This window comes from Lontra canadensis, unplaced genomic scaffold (genome assembly GCF_010015895.1).
Source record: "Lontra canadensis isolate GAN:19392208 unplaced genomic scaffold, GSC_riverotter_1.0 scaffold246, whole genome shotgun sequence".
Taxonomy (NCBI): Eukaryota; Metazoa; Chordata; class Mammalia; order Carnivora; family Mustelidae; genus Lontra; species Lontra canadensis.
The window spans coordinates 323506-341009 of record NW_022631240.1 but is presented as its reverse complement, the minus strand read 5'-3'; the positions used below and the strand labels follow the sequence as shown (position 1 = coordinate 341009).

Here is a 17504-nt window from a genome sequence, read left to right as displayed (position 1 = left end):
TCAGGTCGTGATCCTGGAGTCCCAGGATTGAGTCCCACATCAGGCTTCCTGCTCAGTGGGGAGTCGGCTTCTCTCTTTGACCCTCCCCCTTCTCGTGCTTTTTCTCTCTCAAATAAACAAATAAAATCTTTAAAAACAGAGTGTGATAATGCCTATAAATAAAAGATCTCATGAGATATAATTATCCTTGTATTTCAATACATTGGATCCAAATACTTATCCTAGAAACACTAAGAAGAAAAGTAGTAGATACTAAGTTATATCACTCAGATGTATAGTATTTCTAAAACACTTAGTATTTCCAAGAGGCATTTTATTGTGTGTTTCTATAAACTCAAAACTGTAGAGTTAATTTTGCCATATATTTTTTAATTTGGAAAAAAATCCCCAAATATCCATTCATCCTCATCATCTTAGAACTGGAATTACAATTAGTGTGGTTAGCCCATTCTATTTCTTAAAAAATTATAATTAATTCCATGTTAAAAGATTAGCATCTTTTAAAAGTAACTAGAAAGCCAATATGTTAAGATGATAGAAATAGGGGTATTCTGATGCCTTAACAAAGATATCAGAGGTAAGGCCATGTCATAATCCTCATCACTGGGACTGGTGATATTACTGTACCCATATTGATCTTTGCTCAGAATCAGAAGTACTCTCCACAGCATGATTCAAGTAACTGGTATTTGTTGAGGGCCTAAAATATAGCATACATTATGGTAGGAATACTGAGTGTTACTAAAGTGAACCAATATTCCTTCAACTCACTTTTACTGATTGTCTACTTCAGGGGAAGCACTGTGCTAGGCCATGAGGATTCAGAGGGCACTAAAAATTGTTACTGCTATTGCAGCTTACAATTTAGTGGGGGCAGAGAAGACTTGCAGGAGGCGGTGACATATGGAGAGCTGGGGTAAGGGCAGTGGGTACTGGAATTCTAGGTGGAGGTCCTAGCTTGAGCAAAGGCAAAGAAATAAGAAATAGCATGCTAGGAACAGGAAAATATAAGCCATAAGGGGAAATGTCAGCAGATTAGGCTGATAGATAGGCAGGGTCCAGTTCTATATGCCATGTATGGAGCTTAGATTCTATCCTGTGGATAAAGGGAAAATCACAGAATAGTCTTGGGCAGTAAAATGGCATCTCAATCTAGCAGCAGGCTGGGGAATGGATGTGAAGTTGACAAGGATGAAGACAAGTTGATTGGTTAGGGTGGTGAAAGGGGCTCAAATCAGGGAAGTGCCGGTAGGGAGAAAAAGAAGAAATTTTTAGGACATATATTATTAATACTTGCTGATAAATATAAGTGAGAAAGAGGAACCAAGGATCAATAATGAGATAGGTGGAAGTACACTGAACTGAGATGGAAAACGGAAACAGGAGGGACTTTTTTTTTTTTTTTTGAGGGTTTGGGATGGAGGCATAAGGGGATTGGTTGGGGGGGGGATAAATTCTGTTTTGAATATGCAGAATTTAGGATGACAGTGGGCTGTCAGGTGAGGAAGCCCAGGTGGAAGTCTCAGCAAAGTGTGGCACATAGATAAATATTTGGGAGATGTCAGATAATTGAAACCATGAGAATCACGATGAGATCATCTAGGCAGAATAGGGAATGAGAAGAGTAGTAGGTTGAGAACAAAACCTCAGAGACCACTGGTATTCAAGGGTCAAAAGAGTAAGAGAAGTCCATGAATGAGAGAGTTAAATAATCACCAGAAAAATACAGGAGACCCAGGAGAGTGAAGTGGCCAAGGAATTCTTAGGTTTGTTTGACTGGCAAAATGTTTTTACATCAGAATTTGAATACCTTTAGGAAAAACATATACTACCTTCTAGTTCAACTGAGACCCCATTAATCATGGTGCACCATTTTCTGTGACCTCTGTTACCTCTGAAGGCGTGTGTGTTTGCGACCCCTAGAATAGAAGCCTCCAAAAAAGAGGGAGTCGTTATAAGTGTCATATACAGCAGAGAGGACCATAAAGAGAATGAAAAATGCCCATAAATGTAGCAACAAGGGGCGCCCGGGTGGCTCAGTGGGTTAAAGCCTCTGCTTTTGGTTCGGGTCGTGATCCCAGGGTTCTGGGATCGAGCCCTGTATCAGGCTCTCTGCTCAGCAGGGAGCCTGCTTCCTCCTCCTCTCTCTCTGCCTGCCTCTCTGCCTACTTGTGATCTCTGTCTGTCAAATAAATAAATAAAATCTTTTTAAAAAATGTAGCAACAAGAGGGTCATGGTGCTCTTAACAAGGCTAGTTCTTCCCCACCCCTTGGGCTGTGATCAAGGTGGTAGAATCCAGGTTACAGAAGAGTGAAAAGGAAAGACGTATGGTGACTGTAGCTACTCTTAAGAAATCTGGAGAGGAAAGGGAAGACAAGACAGTAGCTAAAGGGGAACATAGGTCTAGGAAAGCTTTGTCTTATTTTGTTTTTAAAGAAAGAGAGAAAATATGAATATGTTTATAGGCTGATGCAGAGAGGTAATATTAGAGAGATGGGGCTACCTGATGGAGCAAGATTTGGGAGGCTGGAAAAGAAGGGTACAGAAAGTACAAGTGAAGCAGTGAACTTTGGACAAGTGAAGGAACTCTTTGACCTCTGAGGCTGGAAGAAGAGAGCATAAGAATTCAGATCTAATTAAGATCTAGTGCAGGTTTTTCAGCAGGAAAGTGACATGATTAAACTCTGTTTTAAGAAAATTAGTTTGGCACCAGCGTGCGGAATGTATTGGAGTGGAAAAAAGTGGCAGACTGTGGCAATAATTCAAGCAGGAGTTGATGGCAACCTAAACTAGGGTGGTGCCGGCAGAAATAGAGAAAACGAAAAGTTTAATAGACATTTCAAATATATGATGATATAATTCTGGGATAGAGTGGCACTTGACAAGTCAAGGAAAAGGAAGAGTTAAAATGACTCAAGGAGGGGTGCCTGGATGGCTCAGTCGTTAAGCGTCTGCTCAGGTCATGATTCCAGGGTCTTGGGATGGCCCCAAATTGGGCTTCCTGCTCTGCAAGGGGCCTGCTTCTCCCTCTCCCACCACCCCTGCTTGTGTTTCTGCTCTCGCTATCTCTCTTCCTAATAAATAAAAATAAAATCTTTAAAAAAATGACTCAAGGATTTGAAATACTACCCCAGAAGATTAGAGTGGTGGTATCAGGATCAGAAATGTGGCAACTGGAATGCACAACCAATGTGGGGACGGAAAATGATGGCTTAAGATATACTGAGTTCGAACCAATGGTTCTCAAATTTTAAACTTAGAAAAGAAACAAAGTCCTGTATAGAATAGATGACTGCACAGAGAATGGAAAAAATAAGAGGTAGGAGAGGATAAGAAATATTTCATTCAGATAGGACAACTCTAACACTCACATGCCAGAAAAAAATTTAACGGAAGCTGATTATTTTAGATGTTTCAGAATTAGATTAACTACTTCATAAGGATCATACATTACCTGATACCGTGAAAGTTTCACTATCATAGAAAGGCCAGTTTTTCAGATTCAATAAAACTTTCTCCTAAACATTTAATGTTTTTTTCAGATCTCAGACATTTAAGATCAAATGTGCTTTTCAGTTGAGAGAATGTGTACAACACAACTAAATAATTTTCCAAACTATATACATTGGTTAGTGGTTCAAGTACTGGTTTGCAGCTTTTCAGGTTTTGGCTTCAGTTAATACCAATAGTTACTTCCAGCACGACTACTTCACACTCCTAATTCAGAATTTTTAAGCTGGGTGGGACATTATAACTATCACAAGGCCCTAGATATGGCAAGTGTCAGCGCTTTGCTTTTAATTGAAAATAGGTTGATAAGTACTTCACCACGATTGTGTGAAAAGTACCACAAATAAGTTTCTATTAACTTAAATTCTGTTTCCTTGCTCCTCCTCTGTTTTCTGAGTGTTAGAAAATAAGGAGGGGGACGAATGTTGGGAATATAAAATTACAGACTGGAAAAAAACCCTTTTTCTGTTCAGTCATGTGAAAAAATCTGCATGAAAGTAACCTTTGGTGCCAGAATCATAATTAGTTTGAGTAATAAATTGTCTCCCTAGTGATGAAAGGAATAAAAGTAAAATAGCACAGTAAGCTGGCATCTGATCATTGTAGGCTATCTGCAAAACTCTTGGACCAAGAAAAATCGTATTAAAATAATTGCCTAACCAAAAAGCTGGTCTAAAAATCTTCCCAAACTCTTCCACAATTTCAAAATCTTCCTTAATATATTTCATGCAAAGATCACAAAAATATATTACAATCAAAATATTTTACATGTTAAAATTAAAGGCTAACATGATGGGGGAGGTGTTGCATATTATAATACATGATTTCTGATAATATGAACTCAATTGAAAGTCGAAGGGACTAGGTGAGTCATTATCAAAATTAGAGGCAGTGATAGGAAAATGCAGGAAAAGACAGCATAGTTAAGAGGATGAACAAGATACACACTCAAACTTTCGAGTATATACAGCCCAAGCACATAAAAAAGAAAAAGCACTCTTCAAAGCGCAGAAAGCCATGAAAATTTTCTTTTGCTTTGCAACTCCTATGCTATGAGGTGTCTCCTTCCTTTATTTTCTCAAATATGATCCAAGACTTCAATTTTTTAAAAAGTCACTCTGCATAAGTTTTCAAAAAAAAAAATCAACCTCAGCTCCTGGGGGAATAATTTATGTAAGTATTTCATATCTGCATATTTAATGTTTGGGCATACAAAATCTCGTATAAGTATCTCATCTCAGAGGTGAAAGGCTTTGGAAACCATTTACCCCACACGCCTCATTTTTACAGATGGAGAAATTAAGGCCCAGAAATAGGAAGTAACCTAAGCAAGGTCACAGAGCCAGTAAGAAGCAAAACTGGGACTAAGTTCCAAGAGCCGTCACTCTCAATCTATTGCTCCTTTACATTTCACAACTACCTCTTAATCTGAACTTCTAATTGTGTGATATTTAATGAATGTCAGAATGAATTATCAAGACATGGAAAGGATTATTATATTCATTCATATAAGTATTAGATAGGAAGAATGGATGAAGGAATATGTGGGTGGGTGGATATTTTTTAATATTATTCATGAAACATGTCATATTTCTGTTTGGAAGAATCCAAGCCTAGGTCTTATAACATGTCACAGCAGTCACCGTGTTCCACTACACACCAGTCTTAGCAGCAAAGAATCCTCTGGTACATCCTGCAGTTTAAAGACTATTTACTTGCCGGCATATACAGAAGCTCTACTCCAATCCCTCTGGATCTCAAACCTCTAACCTCTCTGTCCTATACTCACTCTTTACCTGATGTTGGTGCATCACATTTGCATTCTCCTCACTTCCTTTACGCGTATCTCCCTCGGTTTCTCCATCTAGACCTGGTGTCTTTTTCTAACTGTATGCCTCAGTCAGCCCTCCCCCACCCCAAAGGCCCCTCGACCACCTTCTCATTCCTCTGTCGACAAATCTCAGCGTTTTCAAACCCCATAGCCCCTCTTGCTTACACAGTGATGTGGCCGGCGCCCCGCACCAATACAGGATCAGGGGCATATCTCCGCAGATGCTCCTCACTCACTACCCGAGGCGGGGGCGGTGTCTCCTCCTCCTCCTCCTCTTCTTCTTCGTCGTCCTCTTCTTCCTCATCCTCCTCATCTTCCTCGTCGTCGTCGGGCCCCGATACCGACGACGACGACGACGGCGAGGACGACGACGTTGCCGCTTCTTCTTCCTCCTCCTCCAGTTCCGAGATGGTGTCGAACTCCGCCATGTTGGGCAGCAGGATGCTCATCACGTGACCTCTCGATCGCCGCCACCCTCACGGAGCAGAGTTTGAACCTGCAGAGGTGCTGTAAGAGGAGGGGGAACGAAGAGAAAGAGGGCGGGGGTAGGGACAGGATTTGAAGAGATGCGCCTGCGTGTTGAGGCGGACGAGGTGGGGGGGTGGTGTTGGAGGCGGGGGCACGAAGAAGAGAGGAACAAAATCAATCTACGCTTGCGCGGCTCTAAAGGAAAGGGGGCGTTAGAGGTGAACTCCGGGGAATTATCGAGGCCGGGTCTGCGGGTTCTGTGCTTAATACTACTCTTTGGACTTGTGCTGCTTGGAGTCGGGGGTCATATCTTCTGGCTTTAGTTCCCATTAATAAGTCGTGGGTATTATTTTCCACACACCCCCCCACCCAGTGCAGGGAATGCATATTCTATAACGTGATGTTAGAACTTTGCCCCAGATATCTCCAGCTATATACCAACCCCTTACGCATGTTTGTTCAGCATGACACTTTAAAATACTTTTGCATCAGCATTTTGCCACCCTGGGAGGCATTTTTCATTAACATTTTACTGAAGAGGAAACTTTGTATTACTAATTCTACTCCTACTGTAATACTTAATAAAAGACTTAGTGTCTGGGACTGTGCTAAGCACTCTTTGTGTGTATCTCATTTAATACTTCATAACTGCATGGGATATGTACCAGAATGATCTTACTTTACAGATGGGAGACCTAGATGCACGGAGTATAGGTATAGGTAACGTGCCCAAGGTCATGGGGTTATTAATGGCGGACCTGGTTTTAAACTTGGGAATCTCTTCTTTTTTCAAAAAAGCCCAGTACTCTTAACCAAAGGGCCACCCTGCCTGACGTTGTTTGGAAAGGCTTTGTAGAGTGGTACCTTCTAGGCTGTTTCTTGAAAGGTGTTTGAAGTTTGGAGTTGTGTGTGTATTTTTTTTTTAACAGGGAAGAAGGCCATGGAGGGGGTGGAGGGAGCATTCCAACCTAAGGAAATATTAATTAATATTGTCCATCTTCCAGACACTGAGCTAATCTCTTTCATGTACAGTATCTGTTAACCCTTAAAAAATCCTATAAGGTAAGCATCATCATATCTATTTTATAGCTGGCAAAACTGAGTCTCAGGAAGTTTAAGTAATTTGTTAAGGTCTGTGGTAACATTTTGTCTAAAAATTTTTATTTTAAATATTTTTTCCTATCTTCTCTATGCCCACAAAAATGTAGGGATCGCATATTTTGAGTTTCCAATCCATGTGTCAAACTATTTAATACTTAACAGCAGCACAGAAATCCTTGTCATAGTTCAGGGTTCATTAAGACAGTAAAGTCATGTAGCTGCTTATTAATAAAACAAATCCTGTAATCCAGGTATTTTAATATCAGCTTCACTGCTCTTTATGCTACACTACAGCTCCATTCCAATTTGATGGTGAGAGTGAGGAAACAGACATAACTGCACTTTATTTTTTTAAAGATTTATTCATTTATTTGAGAGAGAGAAAATGCGCAGGGGAAGGGGCAGAGGGAAGGAATCTTCAAGCAGACTCCAAGCTGAGTGTGGAGCCCAACATAGGACCCATGAGATCATGACCTGAGCCGAAACCAAGAGTTAATCCCTTAACCAACTGAGCCATTCAGGCACCCCATAATTGTACTTTAAGTATTACTTGAGTATTACTCTAGTGGTATAGCAATATAAACAGAGCATTTAGGATGCATGAGGGGGGAAGAAATTAGTTTTATAGGCAGCACTGTTCAAACTATTATTATCAATAATTTTCTGTTATTAAGGTGAAAAAAGTGTTTTGTACTCAATACCTTATTTTTAGAACTTTAAAAATATGTTGCAACACTATCAATAAGCAACAAAAGTTAGTTTTTATACTATAGAGAACTTTGCCTACTAATCTAAAATATTTTACAAGAGCCTTCTGATAGGGCAGATACAATATATCTGCTTTACTTGGATATTAATAAAAACTTGTCATATGTTATTTATGGGAGTGAAATACTTTAGACTTAAGATCAAAACCATATTTCAGAGCAGTTCTTCCCTTTCAAAAAGCAAAAAAGTCATAGGCAATACCAAAAATTTTCCAAACATGTTATATTATCCATAAAAGTCCACTAAGTCACTGACTAGAGGGAAGTATTTTGCTGCTTATTACTTATATGGTAATTTCTCCTTTTCACCAGTCAGGATTAGGATAGGAAAGGATATTTGAAGGAGAGAAAGGGAAAGGAGTATAACGGGTGGACTTTGTGATAAGTGCTAGTGAGATACTGGAACTATGGTAAGAGTGAAGAAATGATGGCTGTGGGGATGGGAGAGAAGGAGAGGGAGGGGGAAATTATACTGCCAAAATGGAGAGTGGTCTCTGACATTTACTCAGATGTCAAAAGAACAAAGCAGTGCTATTGCTTGAAGAAACTCACAAATATGGTCTGCTTTCTTGCATATACACTGTGCTGAAAATGCATTTATAATTCCAAAAGTAATTTATTCTGATGAACCATAGGAGAATTTGGAATTGGGCAAGCTGAGAAAAACACATTTTGTCAGTAAACACAAGGAGTGACATGATTTTTAAATGATAGTTTAGCAACCATCAAGAATACTAAAGCTAGGAGTGGGTGGAGAAGAAAGCAGGCCATATAACTTTCTGTCTGATGAGCTAAGCAGGGCATGGGAGTAATTGCCCTCTCTGATGGATGGGGACTTGAGGCAAGAGGTCATAGGTGTAACCATCGGAGGGGGTTTCAATCTTAGAACATCTGAGAAGAAATGTAACTTTTAAAAGAGTCCTCTCCTCCCTCCTTCCTTTTTCTCTCACTCACTCTATTTCTCTAAGTGTACAATTCAGTGATTTTAGTTAATTTACAGAATTGTGCAACTATCACTACAAACTAATCTTACAACATTTCTGTCACACCCAAAAGAAATCACTATTACATTTTCAACCATTCCCCATTCTGACCCTTAGCCCCAGGCAATAATTAATCTACTTTCTGTCTCTAAAGATTTCTTTTCTGGTCATTTTCAAATAAATTGGATCATGCAATATGTAGTCTTTTGTATCTAGTTTCTTTTGCTTAGCATAACTTTTTTGAAGTTTATTCATGTTGTGTCTTGCACAAGTACTTCATTCCTTTTAATTGATAAATAGTGTGTCATTGTAAAGGTATATCACATTTTGTTTATCCATTCATTTATTGATGATATTTGGTGTGCTTCCACATTTTGGATATTATGAAAATTCACATACATGTCCTTGTGTGAACATAGGTTTTAATTTCTCAAGGGTAGATATCTATGAGAGGAATTGCTGGGTCATATGGTAAGAGTGTTGATTTTAAGATAACTGCCAAACTGTTTTTCAATGTAGATCAGTTTGCATTCTAAACTGGAAATGTATGAGAGTTCCATTTTCTCCACATTCTCTCCAACAACTTTTATGTTCTTTTTTATTAGAGCTATTCTTTTTTTTTAAGATTTTATTTATTTATTTGACAGAGAGAGATCACAAGTAGGCAGAGCCAGGCAGAGAGAGAGGGGGAAGAAGGCTCCCCGCTGAGCAGAGATCCTGATGTGGGGCTCCATCCCAGGACCCTGGGATCATGACCTGAGCTGAAGGTAGAGGCTTTAACCCACTGTGCCACCCAGGAGCCCCTATTAGAGCTATTCTTGTGGGAATGAAGTGTATCACATTGTAGGTTTATTTTATATTTCTCTAATGACTAATGATGTTGAACATCTTTTCGCGTGCTTGTTTTTCATTATATACCTCTCTGATGAAATGTCTATTCAAATCTTTTGCCCATTTATAAATTAAGCTTTTTTTCAAGATAATTAAAGATTCACATATAATTGTAGGAAGTAATACAGAGGTCCTGTTTACACTTTACTCAGTATTTCCCAATGATAACGTCTTGCATAACTATAGTACACTATCACAACCACAAAATTGACATGATACAATCTGCCCATCTTACAGAGTTCCACAGTTGTACATGTATTCATTTGTGTGGGTGTATGTGTGTGTGAATTTAGTTCTATGCAATTTTACCATAGGCATAGGTTCATATGACTACCACCACAGACAAGATAAAGACTAGTTACATCACCACAAGGATTCCTCCTGTTATCTTTTTTAAAAAGATTTTATTTATTTATTTGAGAGGGAGAGAGAGCAAGCAAGGGAGAGCACAAGAGCAGGGGGAGGGAGAAGCAGACTCCCCACTGAGCAGAGATGCGATATGGGGTTCCATCCCAGGATGCTGGGTCTGTGTGTGTCTGTGCTTGTGTCCGTAAAATTCTTAGGGTTTTCTACATATAAATTTATGTAATCTGTGAATGAACACAGTTTTATCTATTCCTTTCTAATCTGGATCTTCTCCCTCCCTCTCTTTTATCTTCTTCTTCTTCCACTTCTCCTCTTTTTTTCTGCTTCTCTTTCTCCCTCCCCCTTTCTCTTTCTCTGTCTCTGCCTGTTCCTTTTTTAAGGATTTCCACAACTTAAATTAATTTTCAATTTAAAAATTTCAATTTGAATTAAATTTTCTTCTGTTGTTGATTTCTAATTTAATTCCAGTGTAGTTTGAGGACATAAATTGTATGATATAAATCCTTTTAAATTTCCAGAGACTTGTTTTGTTGTTTTATCATATCATTTATTTTGGGAAAGTTTTATGTACATTTGAGAAGAATTTATATTGTGTTGTTATTGGTTGGATTGTTCTAAAGCTGTCAGTTATATCTACCTTATAGTTCTGTTTATGTTTTCTATATCCTTTTTGATATTCTGTCTCATTTTGCTGTCCATTACCTAGAATGGGTCATTGAAGTCTCCAGCTATTATTGCTGAATTTTCCATTTTTATTCACTTCTATTAATTTTTGCTTTGTATAGTATCCTTTGTTAGATACAAATGTTTACAATTATTGTATTTTGCTGATGAATTAATCCTTGATCATTATGAAATACCCCTCTTTATCTCAAATAATAATGTTGGTTTATATTTTTATATTACTATGGACACTCCATCTCTCTTATTGTTACTGTTTGCATCATATTTTCTGTTCCTTTATTTTATTAAAAAATCTTTTATTGAGATATAATTGACATGTAATGTTGTATGAGTTTAAGGTGTACAACATACTGACTCGATAAATTTATATCTCAATAGGATCGCCACTGTAGCATTAGGTAATACCTCTGCCATGCACATAACTATCATTTCTTCTAGTGGTGGGAACAATTAAAACCTAGTCCTTAGAAATTTCAGTGTTTATAATACAGTTTTTTTCACTGTACTGTGTCTCCAGGTCTTACTTACCTACCAGTTGCAAGTATGTACCTTAAGCAATATTTCTCCCATTTCCCCACTCCCCAGCCTCTCATAGCCATGAATCCACTCTCTGTGTTTTCAAGTTTACTTTTTTTAAAAAAAAGATTTCATGTATAAGAAATACCATACAGTATTTGTTTTCCTCTGTCTGAGTTATCTCACATAGCATAATGTCTTCAAAGTCTACCTCTGTTGTAGCAAATGGCAGAATTTCCTTTTTTTCTCGTGGTGGAATAGTATTCCATTGTGTATACACCACATCTTCTTAATCCTCTTATCCATTGATGGACACATATTTTAATATTTGGCTATTTTGAATAATACTACAATAAACGTGGGACTACATATATTTCTTCAGTAACCTGTTTTCATTTCTTTTTTGATATATACCCAGAAGTGGGCTTACTGGATTATATGTTATTTCTGTTTTTAAAATTTTTTGAGGAATTACCATACTAGTCTCTATAGTGGCTGAACAAATTTTATAATCCCACCAACTGTACAAGGGTTCCCTTTTCTCTGCTTCCTCGCCAGTACTTCTTAATTCTAGCCTTCTTGATGACCACTATTCTGATAAGTGTAAGGTAATAATATCTCACTGTGGTTTTGATTTGTATTTTCCTGATGATTAGTGATGTTGAGTACTTTTTCATGTACCTGTTGACCTTTAGGATGTTTTATTTGGAAAAAAAATCTGTGTAGTTTCTCTGCCCATTCTTCAATTAGAATTTTATTTGTTACTGAGTTGTATGAATACTTGAAAAATTTTGGTGTTTACATAATTTGATACATTATTTACTTTCTGATAGTTTACTTTTTGATACATAGTTGGCAAATATTTTTTTCCATCTGTAGGTTGCCTTTTCATCTTGTTGATTTTTATTTGTTTGCAATGCAGAAACTTTTAAGTTTGATCTAATCTTACTTGTTTATTTTTCTTTTATTGCCCGTGCTTTTGGTGTAATATCAAAAAAAATTGCCAAGACCAAAGAATCAAGGAGATTCTTCCCTCTGTTTTCTCACTAGAAGTTTTATGGTTTTAAGTTTATGTTTAAGTCTTTAATCTATTTCAGGCCGATTTTTCTGACTGGTGTAAGATAGGGTCCAATTTTATGTTTCTGTATGTGGTTATCCAATTTTCCCAGCACCATTTGTTGTTGAAGACACTGTATTTTCTACATTGGATATTCTTGGCTCCCTTATTAAATATTAGTTTACCATGTATGGGGGGGTTGAATTCTAGGTTCTTTATTCTATTCTATATGTGTCTATTTTTACGTCAGTACCATATGTTTTAATTATTGTAGCTTTGTAATATAGCTTGAAATCAGGAAGTGTGATGCCTCCAGTTTTGTTCTTTCTCATTATTGCTTTGGCTGTTTTGCGTCTTCTATGGTTCCACAAATTTTAGGATTATTGTTCTATCTCCGTGAAAAATGCCATTGGGATTTTGATAGAGATTATTTTGAATTTATAAATGGCTGTGGGTAATATGGATGTTTTAATAATATTTACTCTTTCAATCCATGAACACAGGAAATCCTTCCTTTCCCGTGTGTTTTCTTTGATTTCTTTCAGCAAAGTCTTATAGTTTCCATTGTACAGATTTTTTATTTTCTTGGTAAAATTTATTCCTAAGTACTTTATTGTTTTTGGTACTATTGTGAAAGTACTGCTTTCATTTTTGGGGGTTACATGTCCAGAAGAGAGATTGCTGGGTCATATAGTAGTATTATTTTTATATTTTGGGGGGGAATCTCCATAGTATTTTCCATGATGGTATGGTAATATATTATATAATACAGTGTAATATAGTACTGGTAATATAATATAGTACTGGTATTAAAACAGACACACAAACTAATGAAATAGAATGGAGAGCCAAGAAACAAATCCAAGAATATATGCGTATATAGTCAACTAATTTTTTGAGAAAGGCAAAGCTTTCAGTTTCACCAAGTATGATGTTATCTGTGGGGTTTTCAAATATGGCCTTATTATCTCGAGATAATTTCCTTTCATAGTTTGTTGATAATTTTATATTATGACATGATGATAGATTTTGTTACATGATGTTTCTGCATCAATTGAGATGATCCTGTGGTATATTTTCATTCTGTTAATGTAGGAAAAAACATTGATTGACTTCTGTATGCTGAACCATGCTTGTATTTGATGATAATGTATGATCATGTTAACATGCTGTTAAATGAGGCTTGCTAGTATTTTGTAGAGGATTTTTCTATCAATAGTCATAGGGATTATTGATCTCTAGTTCCTTTCTTTTAATGTTTTTGTCTACCTCTGATCTCATGATAATGCTAGCCTTATAGAATGAATTAGGAAATCTTTGCTCTTCCTCAATGTTTCATAAGAGTTTGAGAAGGTTTAATGTTAATTCTTTAAATGTTTGATGTAGTTTACTCAAGGAAACCATCCGATGCAGGGCTTTTCTATCTTGAGAGGTTTTTGATTACTAATTCCATCTCCATACTAGTAATAGGTCTATTCAGATTTTCTATTTCTTCATGAATTAATCTTGGTAGATCGTGTGTTTCTAAAAGTTTGTCCTTTTCATTTAGGTTATCCAGTTTCTTGGTGGACAACTTTTCATATACTCTTTTTTTTAAAGATTTTATTTATTTATTTGACAGAGATCACAAGTAGGCAGAGAGGCAGGCAGTGAGAGAGAGGGAGAAGCAGGCTCCCTGCTGAACAGAGAGCCCGATGTGGGGCTTGATCCCAGGACCCTGGGATCATGACCTGAGCTGAAGGCAGAGGCTTTAACCCACTGAGCCACCCAGGTGCCCCTCATATACTCTTTTTTTAATATACTCTTTTACAATCTTTTTATTTCTGAAATGTCAGTAGTAAGGTTTCACTTCATTACTGATTTAATAATTTTAATTTTTCTCTTTTTACTTAGTCAGTATAGGTAAAGGTTTGTCAAATTTCTTGATCTCTTCAAAGAACCAATTTTTGGTTTTGTTGATTTACTTTTTTTTTCTATCATCTATTTCATTTGTTTCTGCTTCATTTTTTATCATTTTCTTTATTCTGCTACATTTGGGCTTAGTTTTCCTTTTTTTCCTAGTTACTTAACATGTAAATTTGAGTTGTTGATTTAAGGTCTTTCTTCTTTTTTTGATATAAACACTTGTATCTATTAATTTCCATCTTAGCACTGCTTTCACTGCATCCTATATATAAAATTTTGTGTTATATGTTTTGTTTTGATTCTCTCAAAGTATTTTTGAAATTTTCCTTGTGCTTTCTTTTTTGAGTGTTGTTTAATTTCCATATATTAGAGAATTTTCTGTTTGTTTTTTTTTTTACTACTGATTTCTAGTATTATTCCTTTGTGAACAGAGTAATGCTTTGCATGATTTCAGCCCTTTTAAATGTGTTCATATTGTTTTGTAGACTTAGAAGTCATCTATTCTGGAAGATGTTCCCTGGGCACATGAGAAGAATGTGTGTTCTGCTGTTGTTTCATGGACCGTTATGTGTATGCCAGGTCTAGTAGATATAATGTGCAGTTCAAGACTTCTGTCCTCTTACTTATACAATGTCTAATTATTTTATGGATCCTGAATGTGGGGTATTAAATTCTCCAACTATTGTTGAGGGGCTCTGTATTTCCTCTTTCAATTGTGTCTATGTTTACCTCATATATTTTGACACCTGATGTTTGGTGTATATATTTTTAATTGTTATATCTCCTTGACAAATTGACTACTGGCAACATATAATGTCCTTTTTTGTCTCTTGCAACAGTTTTGACTTATTTTTGTTATTATAGCCACCTTCACTCTCTTTTGGTTATAATTTATATGGTATATTTGTTTTTAAAATTTTAATTTAAGTATAATTAACACAATAAATGTTATATTAATTTTAAGCATACAGTGTGATTCCACAATTCTATATATTCCTTGTGCTTAGTTAGATAAGTGTACTCTGAGTAACACTTATTTTACCCGTGCTTCCCAAATTTTTTAATCTATTATTGAAGTATTATTAATACACAGTGTATAATGAATTTCCAGTGTGTAATGTATTGATCTGAGAATTTTATACATAACTTACCAATATAAGTGTAGTCATCATCTGTCATTATACAACATTATTACAATATTACTGACTATATTCCCTATGCTCTTCTTTCCAATTCCACGACTTATTTATTTTATAACTGAGAGTTTGTACCTGTTAGTCCCCTTCATCTATTTTGTCCATCACCCCACCCACTACCCCTTTGGCAACCACAAATTTGTTCTCTGTACTTCAGACTCCGTTTGTTGGTTTATTTCAGTTTTTAGATTCCTTCCACATGTATGTAAAATCATATGGTATTTGTCTTTCTCTGTCTTATTTAACTTAGCATAATACCCTCTAGATCCATCCATGTTATTGCAAGTGACAAGATTTCACTCTTTTTTTTTATAGTTTTGTATTATTCCATTATTTGGGGTGTGTGTGTGTGCGCGTGCACGTGCGTGCGTGCGTGCCAAGTCTTTTTCATCCATTCTATCAATGGACACTTGGGTTGCTTCCATATCTTGATTATTGTAAATAATGCTGCAAAGAACATAGGGGTGAATATATCTCTTCAGATTGGTGTTTTTGTTTTCTTTGGAAAAATACCTAGAAGTGGAATTGCTGGATCATATGATACTTCTATTTTTTAATTTTTTGAGGAACCTCTTAATGGCTTTCCACGGTGGTTGCATGAATTCACATTCCCATCACGCATGAAGGTTCCCTTTTCTCCATATCCTCACCAACTTGTCTTTTAATAATACTCATCCTAAAAGTTGTAAGGTGATATGTCATTGTGGTTTTGATTTTCATTTCCCTGATGATAAGTGTGTTGAACATCTTTTAGTGTGTCTGTTGGCCATCTGTATATCTTTTTTTTTTTTTGAAAAATGTCTATTCAGGTCCTCTACACATTTTTAAATCAAATTGGTTGTTTCTCTCTCTGTGTGTGTGTGTGTGTGTGTGTGTGTGTTTGTGTGTGTGTATGTGTGTTGAGTTGTATAAACTCTGTATATGTTTTAGATATTAACCCCTTATAGGATATATTATTTGCAAGTATCTTCTCCCCTTCAGTAGGTTGCCCCCCCCCTTTTTTGGTGGACGGTTTTGCTTGTTGTGTGAAGGCTTTTTGTTTTGGCGTAGTCCCAATAGTTTAATTTTACTTTCATTTCCCTTGTCTGTGGACACATATCCATAAATATGTTGCTAAGGCTGATGTCCAAAAGATTACAGCCTATGTTTTCTTTTGGGAGCTTCATGATTTCAGGTCTCACACTTAGTTCTTTAATCCATTTTGAGTTATTTTAGTATATGGTGTAAGAAAGTGGTCCAGTTTCATTCTTTTGCATGTAGCTATCCAGTTTTCACAATACTGTTTATTGAAGAGACTGTCTTTTCTCCATTGTGTATTCTTGCCTCCATTTTCAAATATTAATTGACTATGTAGATGTTTACTTCTGGGCTCTCTATCCTGTTTCTTTTATTTATATGTTCATTTTTGCGCTAGTACCATTCTATTTTGATTACTATAACTTTGTAGTATATCTAAATCTGGGATTGTGATATATCCAGTTTTGTTCTTCCTCAAGATTACTTTGGTTATTCATGATCTTTTGCAGTTAGAGGCAAATTTTAGAAATAGTTGTTCTAGTTCTGGAAAAAAAATGCTATCAGTATTTTTGTAGGGGTTCTACTGAAACTGTAGATTGCTTTGGTAATACAAACACTTTACCCATTTTTATTTGGGTTAATTATTTTATTTTTTGTTATGGAATAAGATTTTTATATATTTTAGATATTAACCCCTTATGAGATGTATGGTTTGCAAATATTTCTCTCATTCCAAATGTTATCTCTATTTTGTTAATTAGTTCCAGGTTTTTAGTTTGATACAACCCTGCTTGTGTATTTTTTTTTTTTTACTGTACTTCTAGGGCCAAATCCAAAAAATCATTGCCCAAATTAATGTCAATTTTTTTTTCTGTTTTCTTCCAGGAGCTTTATAGTTTTAGATCTTACATTTAAGTCTTAATCCATTTTCAGTAGGTTTTTGTGTATGACATGAGAAAGAGTCTAATTTTATTCTTTTTCATGGGGTTATCCAGCTTCACAATACCATTTATTGAAGAGAATATGCTGTTTCCATGTTCTTGGCAACTGTGTTGAAGATCAGATGACCATAAATCCGTGAATTAATTTTTGGGCTCTCTTTTCTGTTTTATTGCTCTATATGTCTGTTTTTGTTTTTGTTTTTGTTTTTTGCCAGTACCATACTATTTTGATTACTACACCTATCTAGTCTATTGTGTTTCCATATAAAT

The 17504-nt window shown here is 36.2% G+C and overlaps 1 protein-coding gene and 1 long non-coding RNA gene across 5 annotated transcripts in view; one reads left to right on the top strand and one right to left on the bottom strand.

The window, feature by feature from the left end:
* Positions 1–5816, bottom strand: part of CHIC1 (cysteine rich hydrophobic domain 1) — a 61284-nt gene extending 55468 nt beyond the window's left edge. For all 4 annotated transcript variants that reach the window (XM_032849755.1, XM_032849757.1, XM_032849756.1 and 1 more), the window contains exon 1: positions 5508–5816. In XM_032849755.1, the coding sequence (XP_032705646.1) occupies positions 5508–5791 (284 nt within the window). In that variant the 5' untranslated portion in view covers positions 5792–5816. The remainder of the gene's footprint in view (positions 1–5507) is intronic.
* Positions 5770–14690, top strand: LOC116862466. The gene is made up of 3 exons (XR_004381640.1): positions 5770–5846; positions 6740–6872; positions 14566–14690. It is a non-coding gene; the product is annotated as an uncharacterized LOC116862466 (long non-coding RNA).
* The last annotated feature ends 2814 nt before the right edge of the window (positions 14691–17504 follow it).